At 42.6% G+C, this 17,547-nt stretch overlaps 1 protein-coding gene across 1 annotated transcript in view; it reads right to left on the minus strand.

Annotated features, from left to right (window-relative positions):
• Positions 1-17,547, minus strand: part of LOC140733405 (pecanex-like protein 2) — a 247,268-nt gene that overhangs the window by 214,294 nt on the left and 15,427 nt on the right. Inside the window, exons 6-7 of the mRNA XM_073056689.1 lie at positions 15,318-16,901; positions 8,468-8,606 (exon numbers count right to left, since the gene is read on the minus strand). Of these exons, the coding sequence (XP_072912790.1) occupies positions 8,468-8,606; positions 15,318-16,901 (1,723 nt within the window). The remainder of the gene's footprint in view (positions 1-8,467; positions 8,607-15,317; positions 16,902-17,547) is intronic.

Raw genomic sequence — 17,547 nt, forward strand, 5'->3', positions numbered from 1 at the left:
ACCAAGTATGCTGCCGTCTTTCTGGAAGTCTTTTTTTAGACAACCTATTAGGAGAACATCATACTCGACTCAAGTGATCACACTACTACTACTACTATGGTACTGAAATGTGCACCAGCAAGCTGTCCTGTAAGTATTTTACCTTATGGCCATAAGGAACTAAAAAACTTAATAAAAACAGAAAGGAAAAATGCACACCTTTTAACTTTAAAAAAGTTTTATTTCTCCAATCTCAGACCAGCAATTTATTTTGCACTGACCAATTTAACCTGTCTGCATGAGACTGCTAGTCTGTCAAACCTGATTCACTGCATCCCAGTTTTTCAGTAATCTTAATCAAGGGTGATATAACTGCCTTTTAATGCAGCACAAACATTATTCCTTTGGAGAATCCATCATTTTAAATTAAGTCATTATATGGATAAAATGATCTCTGCAATGAAAGGTCTTTGATAAATTGAGTGGCTGGTCCAGAATGAAAGCATATGACTTTACACAGCAGATGATTTATCTCCTAGTTATGCAAACTATTTCCCTTCCTTACAGTTCACAAGGCAAGAATGTTACTGAATACCCCCCACTTACATGGTTGAGTGCAGCTTCAAAGACATGCAAGCAATTTGACAGTTTAAGGACAAAGACTGCTTGATCAGCAGCCCACAAACACAAGAGTTTCTGTAGATGCTGTAAATCCAACACTAAAAGGTTGTTCATTGGTGACACAGCATGAGCTTTAAAAAGAGCTTGAGAACATTACGGCTTTTTCCTCAGTGAGTGGCCATCAGCACAGAACCAATAAAAAGAAAGAAGGTGTAAACAGAGTGTGTTAGTACATAAATAGTGCACTGAGAATGGATCCGAAGAGTAGCATGCTCTTTGTGTGAGAAGTGGGAAATTTGGGAGATCTTCAGTCTCCCTAATAACTACATCTGCACGAAGTGCACCGAACTGCAGCTCCTTGGAGACTGTGTTAAGGAACTGGAGCTGCAGCTCAGTGACCTTCGGCTCACACAGGAGAATGAGTAGGGCATAATTAGGAGCTACCCCCTAAGTTGCAGGAGGTAGGTTCCTTGGTGACTGTCAGGAAAGAGAAAGGCAATAGGCAGCCAGTGCGTCATACCCTGTAGTCATTCCCCACAATAATAAATATATTGATTTGGACACTATTGGGGGTGGGACAACCACCAGGGGGAAGCTGCAGTGACCAGGTCTCTGGCACAGAGTCTAGCTCTGTTGCTCAGAAGGAAAGGGGAGGGAGGAAATAGGGGATTCCATGACTAGAGCAGCAGAAAGCAGAGTCTTGAAAGAGACACCTGGAATATATGTTGCCTCCCAGGTGCAAGGATCAAGGGATGTCTTGAATCAGTTACACAGCATTCTAAAAGGGGAGAGTGAGCAGCCAAAAGTCGTGGTACATATTGTTACCAACAACACAAGCAAGAAAAGAAAGGACTCCTGAAGGGACAATATAGGGAGCTAGGCAGAAAGCTGCAAAGCAGGACCTCCAAGATAGCAATCTCTGAATTGCTGCCTGTGCCACGTGCCAGTGGGGGGAGGGGGGTAAGAATAGGATGAATGTGTGGCTGAACAATTGGTACGGGGGTAGGACTTCAGATTTCTGGATCATTGGGATCTCTTCTAGGGAAGTATGATCAGTACAAAAAAGACAGATTACACCTGAACACAAGGGGGACCAATATCCTTACAGGCAGGTTTATTAGAGCTGTTGGGAGGGTTTAAACAATTTCACATGGGGGTGGAAATCAGAGTGATAGGCTGAAGATGGGGCAGTTAATATACAGCTAGATGCAGAGTATAGTAAGATTGAGGAAGGACAGGCAGATGACAGGATAAAATTGCAGTCAGTGGGATGAGATAAAGTGTAACAGAGGGCCAAAATCAAAAAGGGTAGTAAATATAGGATGGAAGGTGTTATATTTGAATGCACACAGTATATGGAATAAGGCAGATAATCTTGTAGCTCAGTTAAGAGACTAGCAGGTATGATGTTGTAGGCATCTCCAAGTCATGGCTGAAAGATAATCATAGTTGGGAGCTTAAAAGGACAGAGAGGTAGGCAGATGGGCATGGGAAGTCACCCAATGAAAATCAAAATGAAATCAAATCCTTAGGAAGAAGTGATTGGAAGATGTAGAATCCTTGTGGGTAGAGATTAGAAACCGCAAGGGTGATAAAAAATATTGGGAGATATATACAAGCCTCCAAACAGTAGCCAGAATTCGGGCTACAAATTACAAAGAGAGACAATGTTGCGATAATCATGGGGATTTCAATATGCAGGCAGATTAGGAAAATCCAATTGGTGCTGGATCCCAAGAGAGGGAATTTGCAGAATGCCCATGAAATGACTTTTCAGAGCAGCTCGTGGTTGAGCTCACTTGAGCAATGGCATTTCTGGTTTGAGTATTATGCAATGACCCAGGTTTGATTAAGGAGCTTCACATAAAGGAACCCTTAGGAGAAAGTTGTCATAATATGATAGAATTCACCCAGCAGTTTGAGAAGAAGTTAAAATCAAATGGATCAGTATTATAGTGGAGTAAAGAGAATTATAGAGGCATGAGAGAGGAGATGGCCAAGTTGATTGGAAGAGGTCAACAGCAGGGATGCTTGGTCTGGTGCGTAATGTCAGGATTGGTCTCCTTTCGGATTAACAGGGTCACGGCATGAACGTTCCTGACTCGACCCCTAATGCTCACACACTTAGATCAACTGCCCTAGCACTCTGCTATGCACCTGCAGAATACTGTGCACCTGTGTGGGGCAGATCAGCTTATGCAAAGAAAATAGACCCATTGCTTAATGAAGCCTGCTGAATAATCACGGGCACATTGCGCCCCACACCCACTAACATCATTTACAGACTTGCAGGCATTGCTCCCCCAAAGATCCTAAGACACACTACAACGAAAATTGAAAAAGGTAAACAGAACTCGGATCCATGGCACCCACTACATCATCATGTGTCAGTTTCCAACTGCCTAAAATCGAGGAAAAGCTTTGCTACAGTCAAGGAACTACCGTACGGAACATCCCCCCAAACATACAGGATTGACCCCTGGCAACAAACAGAAGCCAGAACCCCACCAAACAATACAGTGCAAGACCCCACAGAAATGTTGCCAGACGGGGCACTGATTGACAGACGGAAGTGGTGCACTCTCAACAGAGCAAGAGCCGGAGTTTGTAGGACGGGAGACAATACAGTGAAGTGGAGTTTAAAGACAAGCGAATCCTGTGAGTGTGACGAAAGGGTGCAAAACATTGCACACGTTCTGCGCAACTGCCCACTCTCACCTGATTGAGCTGACACTCACCTGCTCAACATCAACCAAACAACACTAGAGTGGCTGGCTGGCAGTGTGACAAGCTATGATGACCACCAGCAGGTATGATGGCAGAACAGCAATGGCTGGTGCTTCAATGGGGAAAATTCAGAAGTCACAGGAAAGATACATCCCAAAAATGAAGAAGTATTCTAAACAGAGGATGAGGCAACTGTGGCTGACAAGGGAAGTCAAAGATAACATAAAAGCAAAAGAGAAGACATATAATATAGCAAAAATTAGTGGGAAGGTAGAAGATTGGGAAGCTTTTAAAAACAACAGAAAGCAAGTAAAAAAGCTAATAAGAGGGAAAAGATGAAATATGAAGGTAAGCTAGCCAATAATATAAAAAAGGTTACAAAAAGTTTTTGAGATATATAAAGAGTAAAAGAGAGGCAAGAGTGGATGGATGTTGGACCACTAGAAAATTACGCTGGAGAGATAGTAATTGGGGAGGGACAAAGAAATGGCAGTAGAACTTAACAAGTATTTTGTGGAAGACACTAGCAGAATGCAAGAGTGTCAGGGGGCAAAAAGTAAGTCTCGTTGTTATCATTAAGGAGATGATGTTTTGGGAAGTTGGAAAGTTTTAAGGTAGATAAGTCACCTGGACCACATGAACTATACCTCGAGTGTTCTGAAAGAAGTAGTTAAAGAGATTGTGGAGGCATTAACAATAATCTTGCAAGAATCACTAGATTCTGGAATGGTTCTGGGGAGGACTGGAAAATTGCAAATGTCACTCCACTTTTTAAGGTGATAAGGAGGCAGAAGAAAGGAAAATACATGCCAGTTAGCCTGACTTCAATGGTTGGAAAGATGTTGGAGTCTATTATTAAGCATGAGATTTTGAAGTGCTTGGAAGCACATGATAAAATAGGCCAAAGACTGCATGATTTTGTAAAGGGGAGATCTTGCCTTACAAAACATTGGAATTCTTTGAAGAAATAACAGGCAGGATAGTCAGAGGAGAGTCAGTGGATGTCGATTATTTGGATTTTCAGAAGGCCTTTGACAAAGTAGTGCACATGAGATTGATTATCAAAACAAAAGCCCATGGTATTATGGGAAAGGTATTAGCATGGATAGAAGACTGCCTGACTGGCAGGAGGCAAATAGTAGGAATAAAGGACTTTTCTGATTGGCTACTGGTGACTAGTGCTGTGTTGCAGGAGTCAGCATTGGGATGGTTTCTTTTCACATTGTTTGTCAATGATTTTGATGAAGGAAGTGATGCCATTGTGGCCACATTGGCCGACGATATGAAGATAGGTGGAAAGACAGGTAGTGCTGAGGAAACAGGGTGCCTGCAAACGGATTTAGACAGACTGGGGGAATGGGCAAAAAAGTGACAGATGGAATATAATGCAGGAAGTGCATGTTCATGCACTTTGGCAGAAGGAATAAAGGTGCGGACTGTTTTGTAAATGGGGAGAAAAATTTTTAAAAATAGAGGGTGCCAAGGGTCTTGGGAGTCCTTGTGTAAGATTCCCTAAAGGTTAACTTGCAGGTTGACTGCAGTGGTAGAGAAGACAAATGCAATGTTAACATTAATTTTGAGATAAGTAGAATACAAAAGCAAGGATGTCATGCTGTGGCTTTATAAGGCATTGGTCACTCCGCACTTGGGAGTACTTCAAGAAAGGGTATGCTGGCATTGGAGAGAGTCCAGAGGAGGTTAACCAGAATGATTCTACCAATGAGGGGATTAACATATGGAAGTGCATTTGATGGCTCTGAGCCTGTACTCACAAAGCTTCATAGAATAAGGGGGCATCTCACTGAAACCTATCTAATATTGAACAGTCTGGATAGAGTGGATGTTTCCAGTAGTGGAGGAGACTTGGACCACAAGGCCCAGCCTCAGACTGGACTGAAGGACATCCATCTCAAACAGAGATGAAGAATAATCTCTTCAGCCGGAGGGTGGTGAATCTGTGGAAATCTTTCCCACAGATGTTTGTGCAGGCCAGGTATATTTAAGGCAGAGGTTGACAGATTCTCGATTTATCAGGTCATCAAAGGTTACGGGGAGAAGGCAGGAGAACGTGGTTGAGAGGGATAATAAATCAGCCATGATAGAACGGTGGAGCAGACTCAATGTCCATAATGACCTAATTCTGTTCTGAAATCTTATGGTCTTAAAATGCTGAAGGAACTCAGCAGATCAAGCAGCATCTATGGAGAGTAATGAACAGTTGTCATTTTGACTTGAGTCCCTTCATCAAGACTGGAAAGGAAGAGAGAAGAAGGTGGTGGGGGTAGAAGAGGAAGGAGTAGAAGCTAACAGGAGATAGAGGAGACCAGGTAAGAGGGAAGGTAGGTGGGTGGGGAAGGGGGGGATGAAGTGAGAAGCTGGGAGGTGATAGGTGAAAGGGCTAAAGAAGGAATTTGATAGGAGAGTGAGCCATGGGAGAAAGGGAAGGAAGAGGGGCACTAGATAGAAGTGATAGGAAGGCTAGGAGAAGAAAAGGGGCAGGAGGGGAGCCAGAATGGAGAACAGAAAAAGAAAGAAGGGGCAGATATCACCAGAAGTTAGAGAAATTGATGTTCATGCCATCAGATTGGAGGCTGCCCAGACGAAATCTGAAGTGGTGCTCCTCCAACCTGAGAAAAAAAGTCGACGTTTTGGGCCAAGAAGTGGTGGGGGGGGGGGGGGGGGGGGGGAATATCAGTATCCCATCATTCAGTATTCACTCAGTCCACCGTTGCTGCCACAGCTGCTGTTCAGGCTTTTGCTTTGAAATATAGCCCTGCCAATTTTTTTCTGATTGTGCTACTGACTTTAGTTCTGATAACACTGCCAACTTTAAATTTGAAATTCAGTGGAATCATGTGAGGACAGCCATTTTGAGTTTTGGTGGAGTTTCCGAGTCAGACTGAAGCACATTTATACAATCTTATGTCGTCTTTCCCTTATTTGCGCCATCGCAAATCATCATCTTTTTATTCTTACTCAATTGTATGTGTGCCTGCTGCCCAAATAAAGTATGTGGAGCTTGGACACTATATATGGACTCCCATGTTCGGCTGAGTGGAGTTTGGCTTACTGCTGAATAATGTATTTCCTACTTCACCCAGAAGGAGAACAGTCCAGCTGCAGTGACTAGGGTACACACCGTAGTGTAGCAGTTGGCACAATACTTTATAGCACCAGCTGTAAGATTGGGTTTCAATTCCTGTCACTGTCTATAAGCACCTTGTAAGTTCTCCCCGTGACATCTGGGTTTCCTCTGGGTGCTCTGGTTTCCTTCCATGTTCCAAAGAGACTTATAAGTTAGGGTTAGTAAACTGTGGGCATACTACGTTGGTGCTGAAAGCATGGCAGCACTTCCAGGCTGTCCCCAGCACAATCCTTGGACTGTGTTGGCTGTTTATGTAAATGATGCATTTCACTGTATGTTTTGATGTTTTGATGTACATGTGACAAATAAAAAGCTAAGCTAATCCAAGTGTCATGCTTACATGATATTTCCCAAACTTGCAAAGACCAGCAAATATCCCTCAAATCACACTCATCCCATCTAGAACATACTTCACTGTCCCCTTACCATCATCATTAGATAAATCAGAAAGTTCTCACCTATTAGCACTATAACAAAATCTTTACCATTAGCTCAGAAGGTAGCATGTAGGTGTTAATACGTAGCTACCTCACCAGTTTAGGACATTCACAGGTAGTTTTGAGTCCAAAACTAAGGGGCATAAGTTTAGGGAGAGAGGAAAGATTTAAAAGGGGACAATGTTGAAAAATTTAGAAGGTACCTGAGGGGCAACTTCTCATGCAGATGCTGAGTACACGGAACGAGCTGTTGTGGCTGGTACAATAGTATCATTTAAGGAACACTTGGATAGGTGTATGCAGGGGTGGGGCTTAGAGATCTATCAGCCAAACAGAGGAAATTGGGACTAGCTGGGAAGGCACGATGGTCAGCGTGGACTTGTTGGGCTGAAGGGCCTGTATTTGTTCTGTGTTCCTTTGACTATGACCAGAGAGATCTAAGGAAGCTCATCAGCTTCTTTCCTTCTAACATCAGTTTTTTGTGAACCAATGAACACGACCTCACTGTTTTTACTCTTTTCGTATGACTTATTTAATTTAAAATATACAGTATTTTTATCGTACTTTATAGTTTTTTAATGTATTGCACTGTATTGCTGCCCAAAGCAACAAATTTCACAACACATGTTTGTGATAATAAACCTGAATGAGATCACTCCATCAGCAAGCTTACTCTTTCTTTTAGACTTAACAATTCCAAAATATTCTTAAACCACACACTGCCCAGATTCACAAATACAGAATTGTTTCCTGAACTAGGCATTCAATGGTCACTTTATGAGGTACACCTGCTCGTTATTGCAAATATCTAATCAGCCAATCATGTAGCAGCAACTCAATGCATAAGTTGTTCAGACCAAATATCAAAATGAGGAAGAAATATGATCAAAGTGACTGACTGTGGAATGATTGCTGGTTCCAGATGGAGTGGTTTGAGCGTCTCAGAAACTGCCTTTGTCCTGAGAATTTTATGCACAACCTTCTCTAGAGTTTACAGAGAATGGTGCGAAAAACAAAAAGAAATATCCAGTGAGTGATAGTTCTATGGGTGAAAATGCCTTGTTAAAAGGTGAGGTCAGGAGAGAATGGTCAAACAGGTTCAAGCTGACAGGAAAGCAACTCCAACTCAAGTAACAACACACACAAAATGCTGGTGGAACACAGCAGGCCAGGCAGCATCTATAAGGAGAAGCACTGTTGATGTTTCGGGCCAAGATCCTTCATCAGGAACGATGCATTACAACAGAATAGCATCTCTAAATGCACAACATGTCAAACCTTAGACTGGATGGGCTACAGCAGCAAAGGACCATGAACAGGAGATACCTAATAAAGTAGCCACTGTGTAAGTTGTACCACTCTACACTGAATTCACAGCCAAACAGTAAAGGCAGATGGAAACTCTCTGTGAAACTCAAGCCTAAAACACTTTAGCAGTCATTCTGAGGGTAATAAGCACAAAATTCTGGAGGAACTCAGCAGGTTAGGCAGCATCTGAGGAGGAATAAACAGTTGACATTTCAGGTCAAGACCCTTCATCAGGACAACGATACCTTACCTCTGTGGTGAACAGAAGGTTGCAGAATGACTTGGATTGTTTCTTCCATTCTGCCGTTGCTGTTTCCCTGATTTCCTCTGTTGACTGTTGTGGCCTTGCAGCCTCGTGTTTCCAGGCCCAGATTCTAGTGGCAGCATAACTACAGAGAAAAGGTTAGAATTTGAGAGAGAAATTTTCAGTGAGAAAAGGTGACAGCTGAACATACACTCAGTGGCCACTTTATCAGGAACACAAGTGTACCTCTTCATTAATGCAAATATCTAATTCACTAATCGTAACAGCAACTCAATGCATAAAATATCAGACAGGGGAAGAAATGTGATCCAAGTGACTGTCTGCAGATTGATTGTTTGTGCCAGATGGGGTTGATTGAGTCTCTCAAAAACTGCTGTTCTTCTGGGATTTTCACATACAACAGCCTTGAGAGTTTACAGAAAATGGTGCTAAAAACAAAAAAAAAACATCCAGAGTGCGGCAGTTCTGTGGGCAAAAATGCCTTGTTAATGAGAGAGGTCAGAGGAGAATGGCCTGACTGGTTTAAGCTGACTGGAAGGCAAATAACCATGTGTTACAACAGTGGTGTGCAGAAAAATCAGAATCAATATCATGTTGTGAAACCTGCTGTTTTGCAGTAGGAGTACAGTGCAATACATAATAAAAATGATAAATTACAATATCAGATACACACACACACACACATGCACGGCGGGGTGGAGATACTATGTCTTTACCAAAGAAGGTGTAAAGTGCTTCTTCCCTCCACCAGCCAAGCAGGTCACCCTTGGGCAAGGTGTAGCACCTGCTTAACCATCCCGATGAGGGTGACATGAAGCCATGGGAGCAGGTGCATGACCTGGTTATGTGACCACTGACACCAGGTAGGCAATCTCTGAGGAGTTTTGATAATGGCTGGGGTCATCTATCTTGTGAAGACACTGCCCAGAAGAAGGCAACGACAAACCACTTCTGTAGAAAAGTTTGCGAAGAACAATCACGGTCATCAAAAGACCATGATCACCCACATCATAGTGACATGGCATATAAAGAACAAATGATACTGTATACAAATTATATTAAATAAGTCGTGTAAGAAGAGAGCAAAAAATAACAAGGTAGTGTTCAGGGATTTATTGTCTGTTCAGAAATCTAGTTGCAGAGGGGAAGAAGCTGTTCCCAAAGCATTGAGTATGTGTGTTCAATCTCCTATACTTCCTCCTTGATGGTAGCAATGAGAAAAAGGTATATCCTGGGTGATGAGGGTCCTTAATACCGGATGCCACCTTTTGAAGATGTCCTCGATGCTGGGGAGGCCAATGCCCACATTGGAGTGGGCTGAGCTTGCAACTTTCTGCAGCCTTTTCCGATCCTGTGCAGTGATACCTCCATACCAGACAGTGATGCAACCAGTCAGAATCCTCTCCATGGTACATCTATAAAAATTTGCAAGAGCCTTTGGTGACATACCAAGTCTCCTGACACTCCTAATTAAATATAGCTGCTGTCATGCTTACTTTGTAACTGCATCAATATGTTGGGCCCAGGATATGCCTTCAGAGATGTTGACACCCAGGAACTTGTAACTGCTCATCCTTTCCACTTCTGATTTCTCGATGGGGACTGATGTGTATTCCTTTGACTTTCCTTCCTCAAGTCAACAATCAACTCCTTTGTCTTACTGACAATGACATTGAGTGTAAGGTTGTTGTTGCATCATCACTCAACCAGCAGATCCATCTCACTATGTCTGCTTCCTTGTCACCATTTGAAATTCTGCCACCAATAGTTATGTCATCAGCAAATTTACAGATGATGTTTGAGCTGTGCCTAGCCACACATCATGGGTGTAGTTGCAGAGGGAGCTATAGAGGCTCAGGTTTTCAAACTTGTTGGGCCACTCTGAACCACCACCGTGTCAAAACTTGAAGTAGATGGTCTACAGCACCAGAAGACCACAAATATACACTTCAGTGGCCACTTTATTAGATACTTCCTGTACCTAAAAAATGGTTCTTGTGTATCTAGCTGGTCAATGCACCCCACACCAGACTCGTCATAAGACGCAGGAGCAGAATTATGCCACTTGGCCCATTGAATCTGCTCTGCCATTCCATCATGGCTGATTTATTATTCCTCTCAACCCCATTCTCCTGCTTTCTCCCTGTAACCTTTGATGCTGTTACTAATCAAGAACCTGTCCATCTCCACTTTAAATATAGCCAATGACTTGGCAGCCGCTTGTGGCAATGAATTCCACAGACTCACCACCTTTGGGCTAAAAAACGAACTCCTCCTCATCTTTGTTCTAAATGGATGTGCTTCTATTCTGAGGTTGTGCCCTCTGGTCCTAGACTTCCTCACTACAGGAAACATCCTCTCCACATCCAATCTATCTGGGCCTTGCAAAATTCAATAGGTTTCAAAGAGATCCCCCCTCCTTTTTCTAAACTCCAGTGAGTACAGGCCCCGATCCATCAAACGTTCCTCATATATTAATCCTTTCATTCCCAGAACCATTTTTGTGAATCTCGTATGGACCCTCTCCAATGGATTCACATCTTTTTTTAGATAAGGGGCCCAAACTGTTCACAATACTGCAAGTGCAGTCTGACCAATGTCTTATAAAGCCTCAGCATTACATCCTTTTTTAAATTTTCTAGATCTCTTGAAATAAATGCTAAGACTGCATTTGCTTCCTTGCTTCCGATTGAACTAGCAAGTTAAACTTTAGGGAATCCTGCATGAGGACTCCCAAGTGCCTCTGCATCTCAGATTTCTGAATTTTCTCCCCATTTAGAAAATAGTCTATGCTTTATTTCTTCTACCAAAATGCATGATCATACACTTTCCAACACTATATTCCATCTGCCACTTCTTTGCCCATTCTAATCTGTCTAAGTCCTTCTGCCGACTTCCTGCTTCCTGAACAGAACTTGCCCCTCTTCGAATCATCTGCAAACCTGGCCCAAAGCAATCAATTCCATCATCCAAAATATTTACACATACTTGAAAAGAAGTGATCCCAACACCACTAATCACAAGCAGCCCACCAGAAAAGGCCTCCTTTATTCCCACTCTTTGCCTCCTGCTAGTCAGGCAATATTCTATCTTTCCTGTGATGCCATGGGTTCATATCTTGTTTAGTAGCCACATGTGTGCCAACTTGTAAAGACCTTGTGAAAGCCCAAGCAAGCAACATCCCAAAGACCCTCCTTTGTCTACCTTGCCTGTGATTTCCTCAATCAATTCCAACAGATTTGTCAGGTAAGATTTTGCCTTAAGGAAACAATGCGGACTCTCCTTTACGTATGAAAATTCATAACACTGAGGTGGGGTGAGACTAGAACTAGATGTCATGGGTTATAGATGAAAGGTGAAATGTTTAAGGGGAACTTCTTCACTCAGAGTGTGGTGAAAAGATTAAACAAGCTGCCAGCAGAAGTAGTAGGTGCGGGTTTAATTTCAACATTTAAGAGAAGCATGGATAAGGCACATGGATGGGAAGGGTATGGAGAGGTATTGTCCAGGTGAAGGTTGATGGGACTAGGCAGAATAATAGTTTAGTATTGACTAGATGGGCCAATACTCTGCTGCAGTGCTCTATGATTCTGTGACTAATACTTACTTTGGGGTGACACATAGGGTTGTGATCTTAGGGTTGTGAGTAGAGTATGTCACTCATCCTTGGAGTCTCTGGCATTTGAGTTCCAAAGAAGTGTAGAATCCTCCTTGTCTTTGGTGGAGGCATCTAACTACACACTTCCCTCATCTTCAATTTCCCTTTTCACTGTTGATCTGAGCTCACCAATGTTCACTCCTCATCCTTGATGTTAGCTCAACATACATCTTTGCTAATCTCATTCCCAGCTTAAACTTCACTTAACATTGACTATGTTTTCTTACCATTATTAATCTGCCCTTTTCAATCTCTGCATCACTCTTCAATCCAATAATTGTCTCACCTCACCTATCTTCACTCATTGTTTATAAACATAAAGATAGTAAACATTAATGGTTCCTTAAGGTTGTTATAGCCAGGAGTGGTATAGGGGACAAGCTCTCACCACCTATTAAATGCTCCCAATGGCATCTCAAATGGCCTCTGACAACCAAGTCCAGCTCCTGGTCTTCACGTACTAAGCCTAGCAGAACCATTTCTACTGACATAAGAAGAGGCAAAGGCATGTTACTGGTGCCTTAAAACCAGTCGCTTTAGGGGGATGGGGCTTGTTAACTATTGTTGGCAGCTCATCTAAGAGGAGGAAAACTCTGATTTCAAACCTCCGTTGCATTGTGGCTATACCCACTCATGGGGAAGGCTTTGGGAGTAAACCCTGAGGGAAAAATCTGGAGCTGAAGTCCCTAAGGCAGTCCTACATTGAGTTCAATGTTGACTGGCAACTCCTGCGATGCTGCTGGTGCCTAACTGTGTTGGTCTCAGCCATTCCTTCGGGTTCATCAGATGTGTGGAGAGGGGGAGCTTCCTACATGGGCACAGTTTGCTCTCCATGTCATACTGCCCAGGCTTGTCTATCTGGACAACAGGGACGCAACATCCATGGTCGACCCTGACCGACGAAGGCTATTACATGCCATAAATGAACATTAGCTTTATTTATCACATTAAAACAGTGGGCAGCAAATCAAATCAGTGAGGCAACCCACAAGTACTGGGACACTTCTGGTGCTAACACAGCATGCCCACAACTTACTAACCCTAACTCCAAGAGTGTATCTTTGGAAAGTAGAAGCAAACCAGAGTACCTGGAGGAAATCCATGCAGTCACAGGGAGAACATACTGTTACGAAGATGAAGCAACTCTGAGGGGCCGAAGGGTACAAAGTCGCCCCCTCCTTTTTGAGAATCGCAAGATCACTATTATTTCGGGTCTGAGACCCAGGAAATGAGAGAGAGACACCCAGAATACACAACCAGGTGGAATGTCTCCTGACATAAGCGGAACGGAACCACTGATTACTGCCATTGTCTCTTGGAGAAGGAATTGTGTATTGAGTACTGTACTATTCATTGAAAACCCTCAGGGGACAACCAGAGTGGTCTGGTTGAGGGATTGCATCATCCCAACCTGATTGACATCTGAGACCCCGTGAGTAAGGATAAAAGAGGGGTCTGGGGAACAACCCCTTTAGACGCACCAGGAGAAACGCTAGAAATCCAGTGACAGCGTTTATAGCGAAAGCCGGTGGGGGCTCGTGTGCGTCCCCCCTTGCCTGAGTGGTGGGCTCACCACGGAAGAACGGTTTAGCTAAAGGAGAGGTCACAATTGAACGGCCACGACAATGAGACACCTGATGGATTGAAATCATAAAGGAAGGTTGGCAAAACCCGTAGCGGTAAATGTTCCCATTCTACTTCTCTCTCTCTCTCTCCAACAACTGCAACACAGCGACAACCAAAAAGACGGCAGCTTGTGTGAACTGCAGTGAACTTTATATTTCCATCGGACAATACATTATCTCCTAGACAACGATAGAGCTTATTTCTTATTGATTATTATTATACCCGCACTTTTAGGTTTAGTATTGACGACGTATATTATCTATATATTTGCATTGATATTATTTTTGTGTATTTTTACTAATAAATACTGTTAAAAATAGTATCATCAGACTTCAACGGACATCTCTATCTTTGCTGGTAAGTCACCCAGTTACGGGGTTCGTAACAATACAAACTCAGGACTGATAAAGGGTCTCAGGCTGAAACACTGACTCGTTATTCCTTTCCATGGATGCTGCCTGTCCTGTTGAAGAAGGCTGATTTATTAAAATTCTCTTTTGGGTTGTTCAAGCAACTCACAGAAACTATCACAAGCTGCAGAAGAATGTTGTTCTGCTCATGTATGGAACAGGCACACCTTCAGGAACAGTATATACACAGATACACCATCAGAATTTCGATAAGTGTAATCAAAATATTAAAACACAAGCCCGATCTTTGTAAAAAGATAAGACTCTTAAGCATGCACTTAAGTAAAACACCATTCAAATTTAATTGCTACAAAAGTGTTTTTTATATAATGTAAGTAAAATCCTTATTTCAGACATTGAAAAATGCTGTCACTGAGTAATATTTGTGAATGAGATTTAATCACTGCTTGGTCGGTGGGAGTGGTAACAGAAAGGCACTGCCACCTAGTGGTATGATTACAAATGGACAGGTAGTTTTCATTACAAATGCAAATAGAGAAATTTGTACTGGAAACATAAACACAAAGAATATTAAAATAAACAGGAAATAAGATTATGCATGCAAATGCAAACTTTTTAATAAGATATAAATGGATCTTTCACTACACCTATGTGGAAATAACATGGGGCAGTACGGTAGCCTAGCAGTTTGCGTAACACCATTACAGATCTAGTGAACCAGATTCAATTCCTCCAATTTCCTTGTACATTTGAAAAGCATATAGGTTCACAGGTCAGTTGGTCACATGGGTGTACATTGAAACATGCAGTGAAATGCATCTTTTGCATCAATGACCAACAGTATGAGGACGTGCTGGGGGCATCCTGCAAGTGTCGCAGCATGCCCACAACTCACTGATCTTAATCATACATCGTGGAATGTGGGAGGAAACACTAGCACCTGGAGGAAACCCACGTGGTCACCGGGAGAACTCATGAACTCCCCTCAGACAGTGGCAGGAATTGAACCCAGTGGGTAAATCACTTGTGCTGTAAAATGTTGTGCTAACCACTGTGCAACCATGCCACCCTTCACTGTGCTGTGTCCCTATATAAAAAATTTTAAAGAATCAAATACATATTAACTGTATTAGTTTAACAACTGTCTGATAAAGGGCATCTAATGTAGCATAGAACATACCTCCACCCATGGCGCCCTCCTCTGGACAGTCACTTGCCCAGTTTACTGCATTCATTCTTGAACTATTAATTGATTCCAACAGAGATATGAACTCTATAAAGTTCGACTCGTTTGGGATCTGCCCTTCTTTGGCCTCAAGGTCCGACTTTGAGGTGGTTAGTGTTCTTCCCTGATTGTTGGCACTACTTCCAGATGCCCTGCTGAAGACAACATCTGCTCCCCCGTCCATATTAAAGACCCTGATGTGTGCTTTCAGGGAGCCATCAGCTGCCACTTGCTGTTCCTGCTGTCTCTGGTTTTCCATCAGGCAATGCATAACTTTCAAAAATGACTCGGACACTGCTCTTGGCTCACCCTGCCGACATTGGTTCTGGTAGTTGTGATAAATGTGATCTGGGGAGGAGCAAGATCGTGAATTGGTACTAGAAGAGGTATCCATTGAAATATTGTGATGAGACTGCAGACTTGAGGATCTGCTCAAAGTAGTATGGTCATTTGTGTCCTCATCTTCACTTCTGTTGCCCTTGGACAGCGCTGCAGTGACCCAGTTTGCATTACCAGTACAATGGCTGGAGTCCAAACCAACACTTGTTTGTTTCCGTAACTTCTGCTTATCATACTGGTGAATGGAGAGCGCCTGCCTAACAAAACTCGAAGACTTTGGTCTGACGACAAGATCGGATCTTGATATGGACTTGTTATCAGTTCCTGACACCTGAATCCCTTTACCTACATTAACATATAAAAAGGATGACGGCTTTACGTTAGTATTATTAGTAGTGTCAACACTTCTCACAGCCTCGGGCGGCTCCAATCCAATAACTGGATTGTCTAATAAATCAAACTCTTGCCCTTTTGGCACAGTATCAGGAGTAGAATTATTTTGATTAGTCCTGGTCTCCACATTCCAAATCAAACATGTGGTGGAATCCTTGTCAGGGTAAACTTCCATCTCTTTGTCCTCTGTTAGATTCACCAAAGAACTGCTGTTAGTTGGAAGTTCTTTATGTTCAGATACTTCCTGATTTTCTTGCTCTGTGAGATCAGTACCCAATTCACCTGCAGGCTGTAGATCCCCAGTGTCAATCTGACCAGCAATATTCCCCTGAGTTTTATTACACAGACTGGCACATTTCTCAAAGGACTCATTTTCACCGATAACACTACTCACGCTGTACATTGGTTCCGGTTCAGAGTTACCACCGTTGATCACTATCAAGTTGCATGCAGTATCCAGTACATCAGAACATTGATGGCTCTGGTTTAATTTAGTTATGAACTGTCCTGCAGACTCTTGCTGCTTTGGAAGATGGAGCATAGTGTTCACCTCGGTGAAAGCTGTCCTGGAGTCATCTGGAACTGCACAAATCTGAGATGAGTCGGGTTTCTTAGCATTTTCTATAAGTGGACCGTCAGCTGACTGGCCTGGCAGAACAGATGGTGCAAGGAGCAAAGGTGACCCTTCAAAGTTGCCTGATTCACAAAGTCCTTGTCCAGTGGGTTCTACATCTGGAGATATCGACTGATGGAAACATACTGGGGAATCGTAAGGCATCAGTGGGGTTGCTTTGTTCAGCATGTGATCTGCAGAGAACACAATTTATTTTTAACACACTAGGTCAGAATGATTTTAAACCCAGGACGCATGAACAGATTAATCTAACAAAACAATTTGCACATGCATCTACATTGCATTTCAAATTGTATAATTATTCCCATGTTCATAATAGGATGGCACAGAACTGTAGCAGTTAGCATAACATTATTACAGTGCCTGCATCCGGATTCAATTGTTAACACCATCTGTACAGAGCTTGTGATTCTCCCTGTGACCACAGGGGTTTCTTCCAGGTCCTCCAGTTTCCTTCCAAAGTCCAAAGACACAAGGGTTAGTAGATTAATTATACACAAGTGTAATTGAGCAGCATGGGCTCACTAGGTTGGAAAGGTCTATTACTCTGCTCTATCTCTAATTAAACAGAAAAATAATCTATTTTGATAGAGAAAAGATAATCTTAATAAATAAATTTAACAGTAAAAAGGAGTTTAAGTTAAACCTAGCACAAAAAGGGGATACATTTGTAAAGGGTTGTGGGCTTATTTTAATTGGGAGGTGATTTTAATTTGGCGATGCCTCAAGTACGTGACATCCATCATTAAGGACCCTCACCATCCAGGACATGTTCACTTCTCATTGCTACCTTTAGGGAGGAGGTTCAGAAGCCCGAAG

Source organism: Hemitrygon akajei, chromosome 9, assembly GCF_048418815.1.
Source record: "Hemitrygon akajei chromosome 9, sHemAka1.3, whole genome shotgun sequence".
NCBI classification, from domain to species: Eukaryota; Metazoa; Chordata; class Chondrichthyes; order Myliobatiformes; family Dasyatidae; genus Hemitrygon; species Hemitrygon akajei.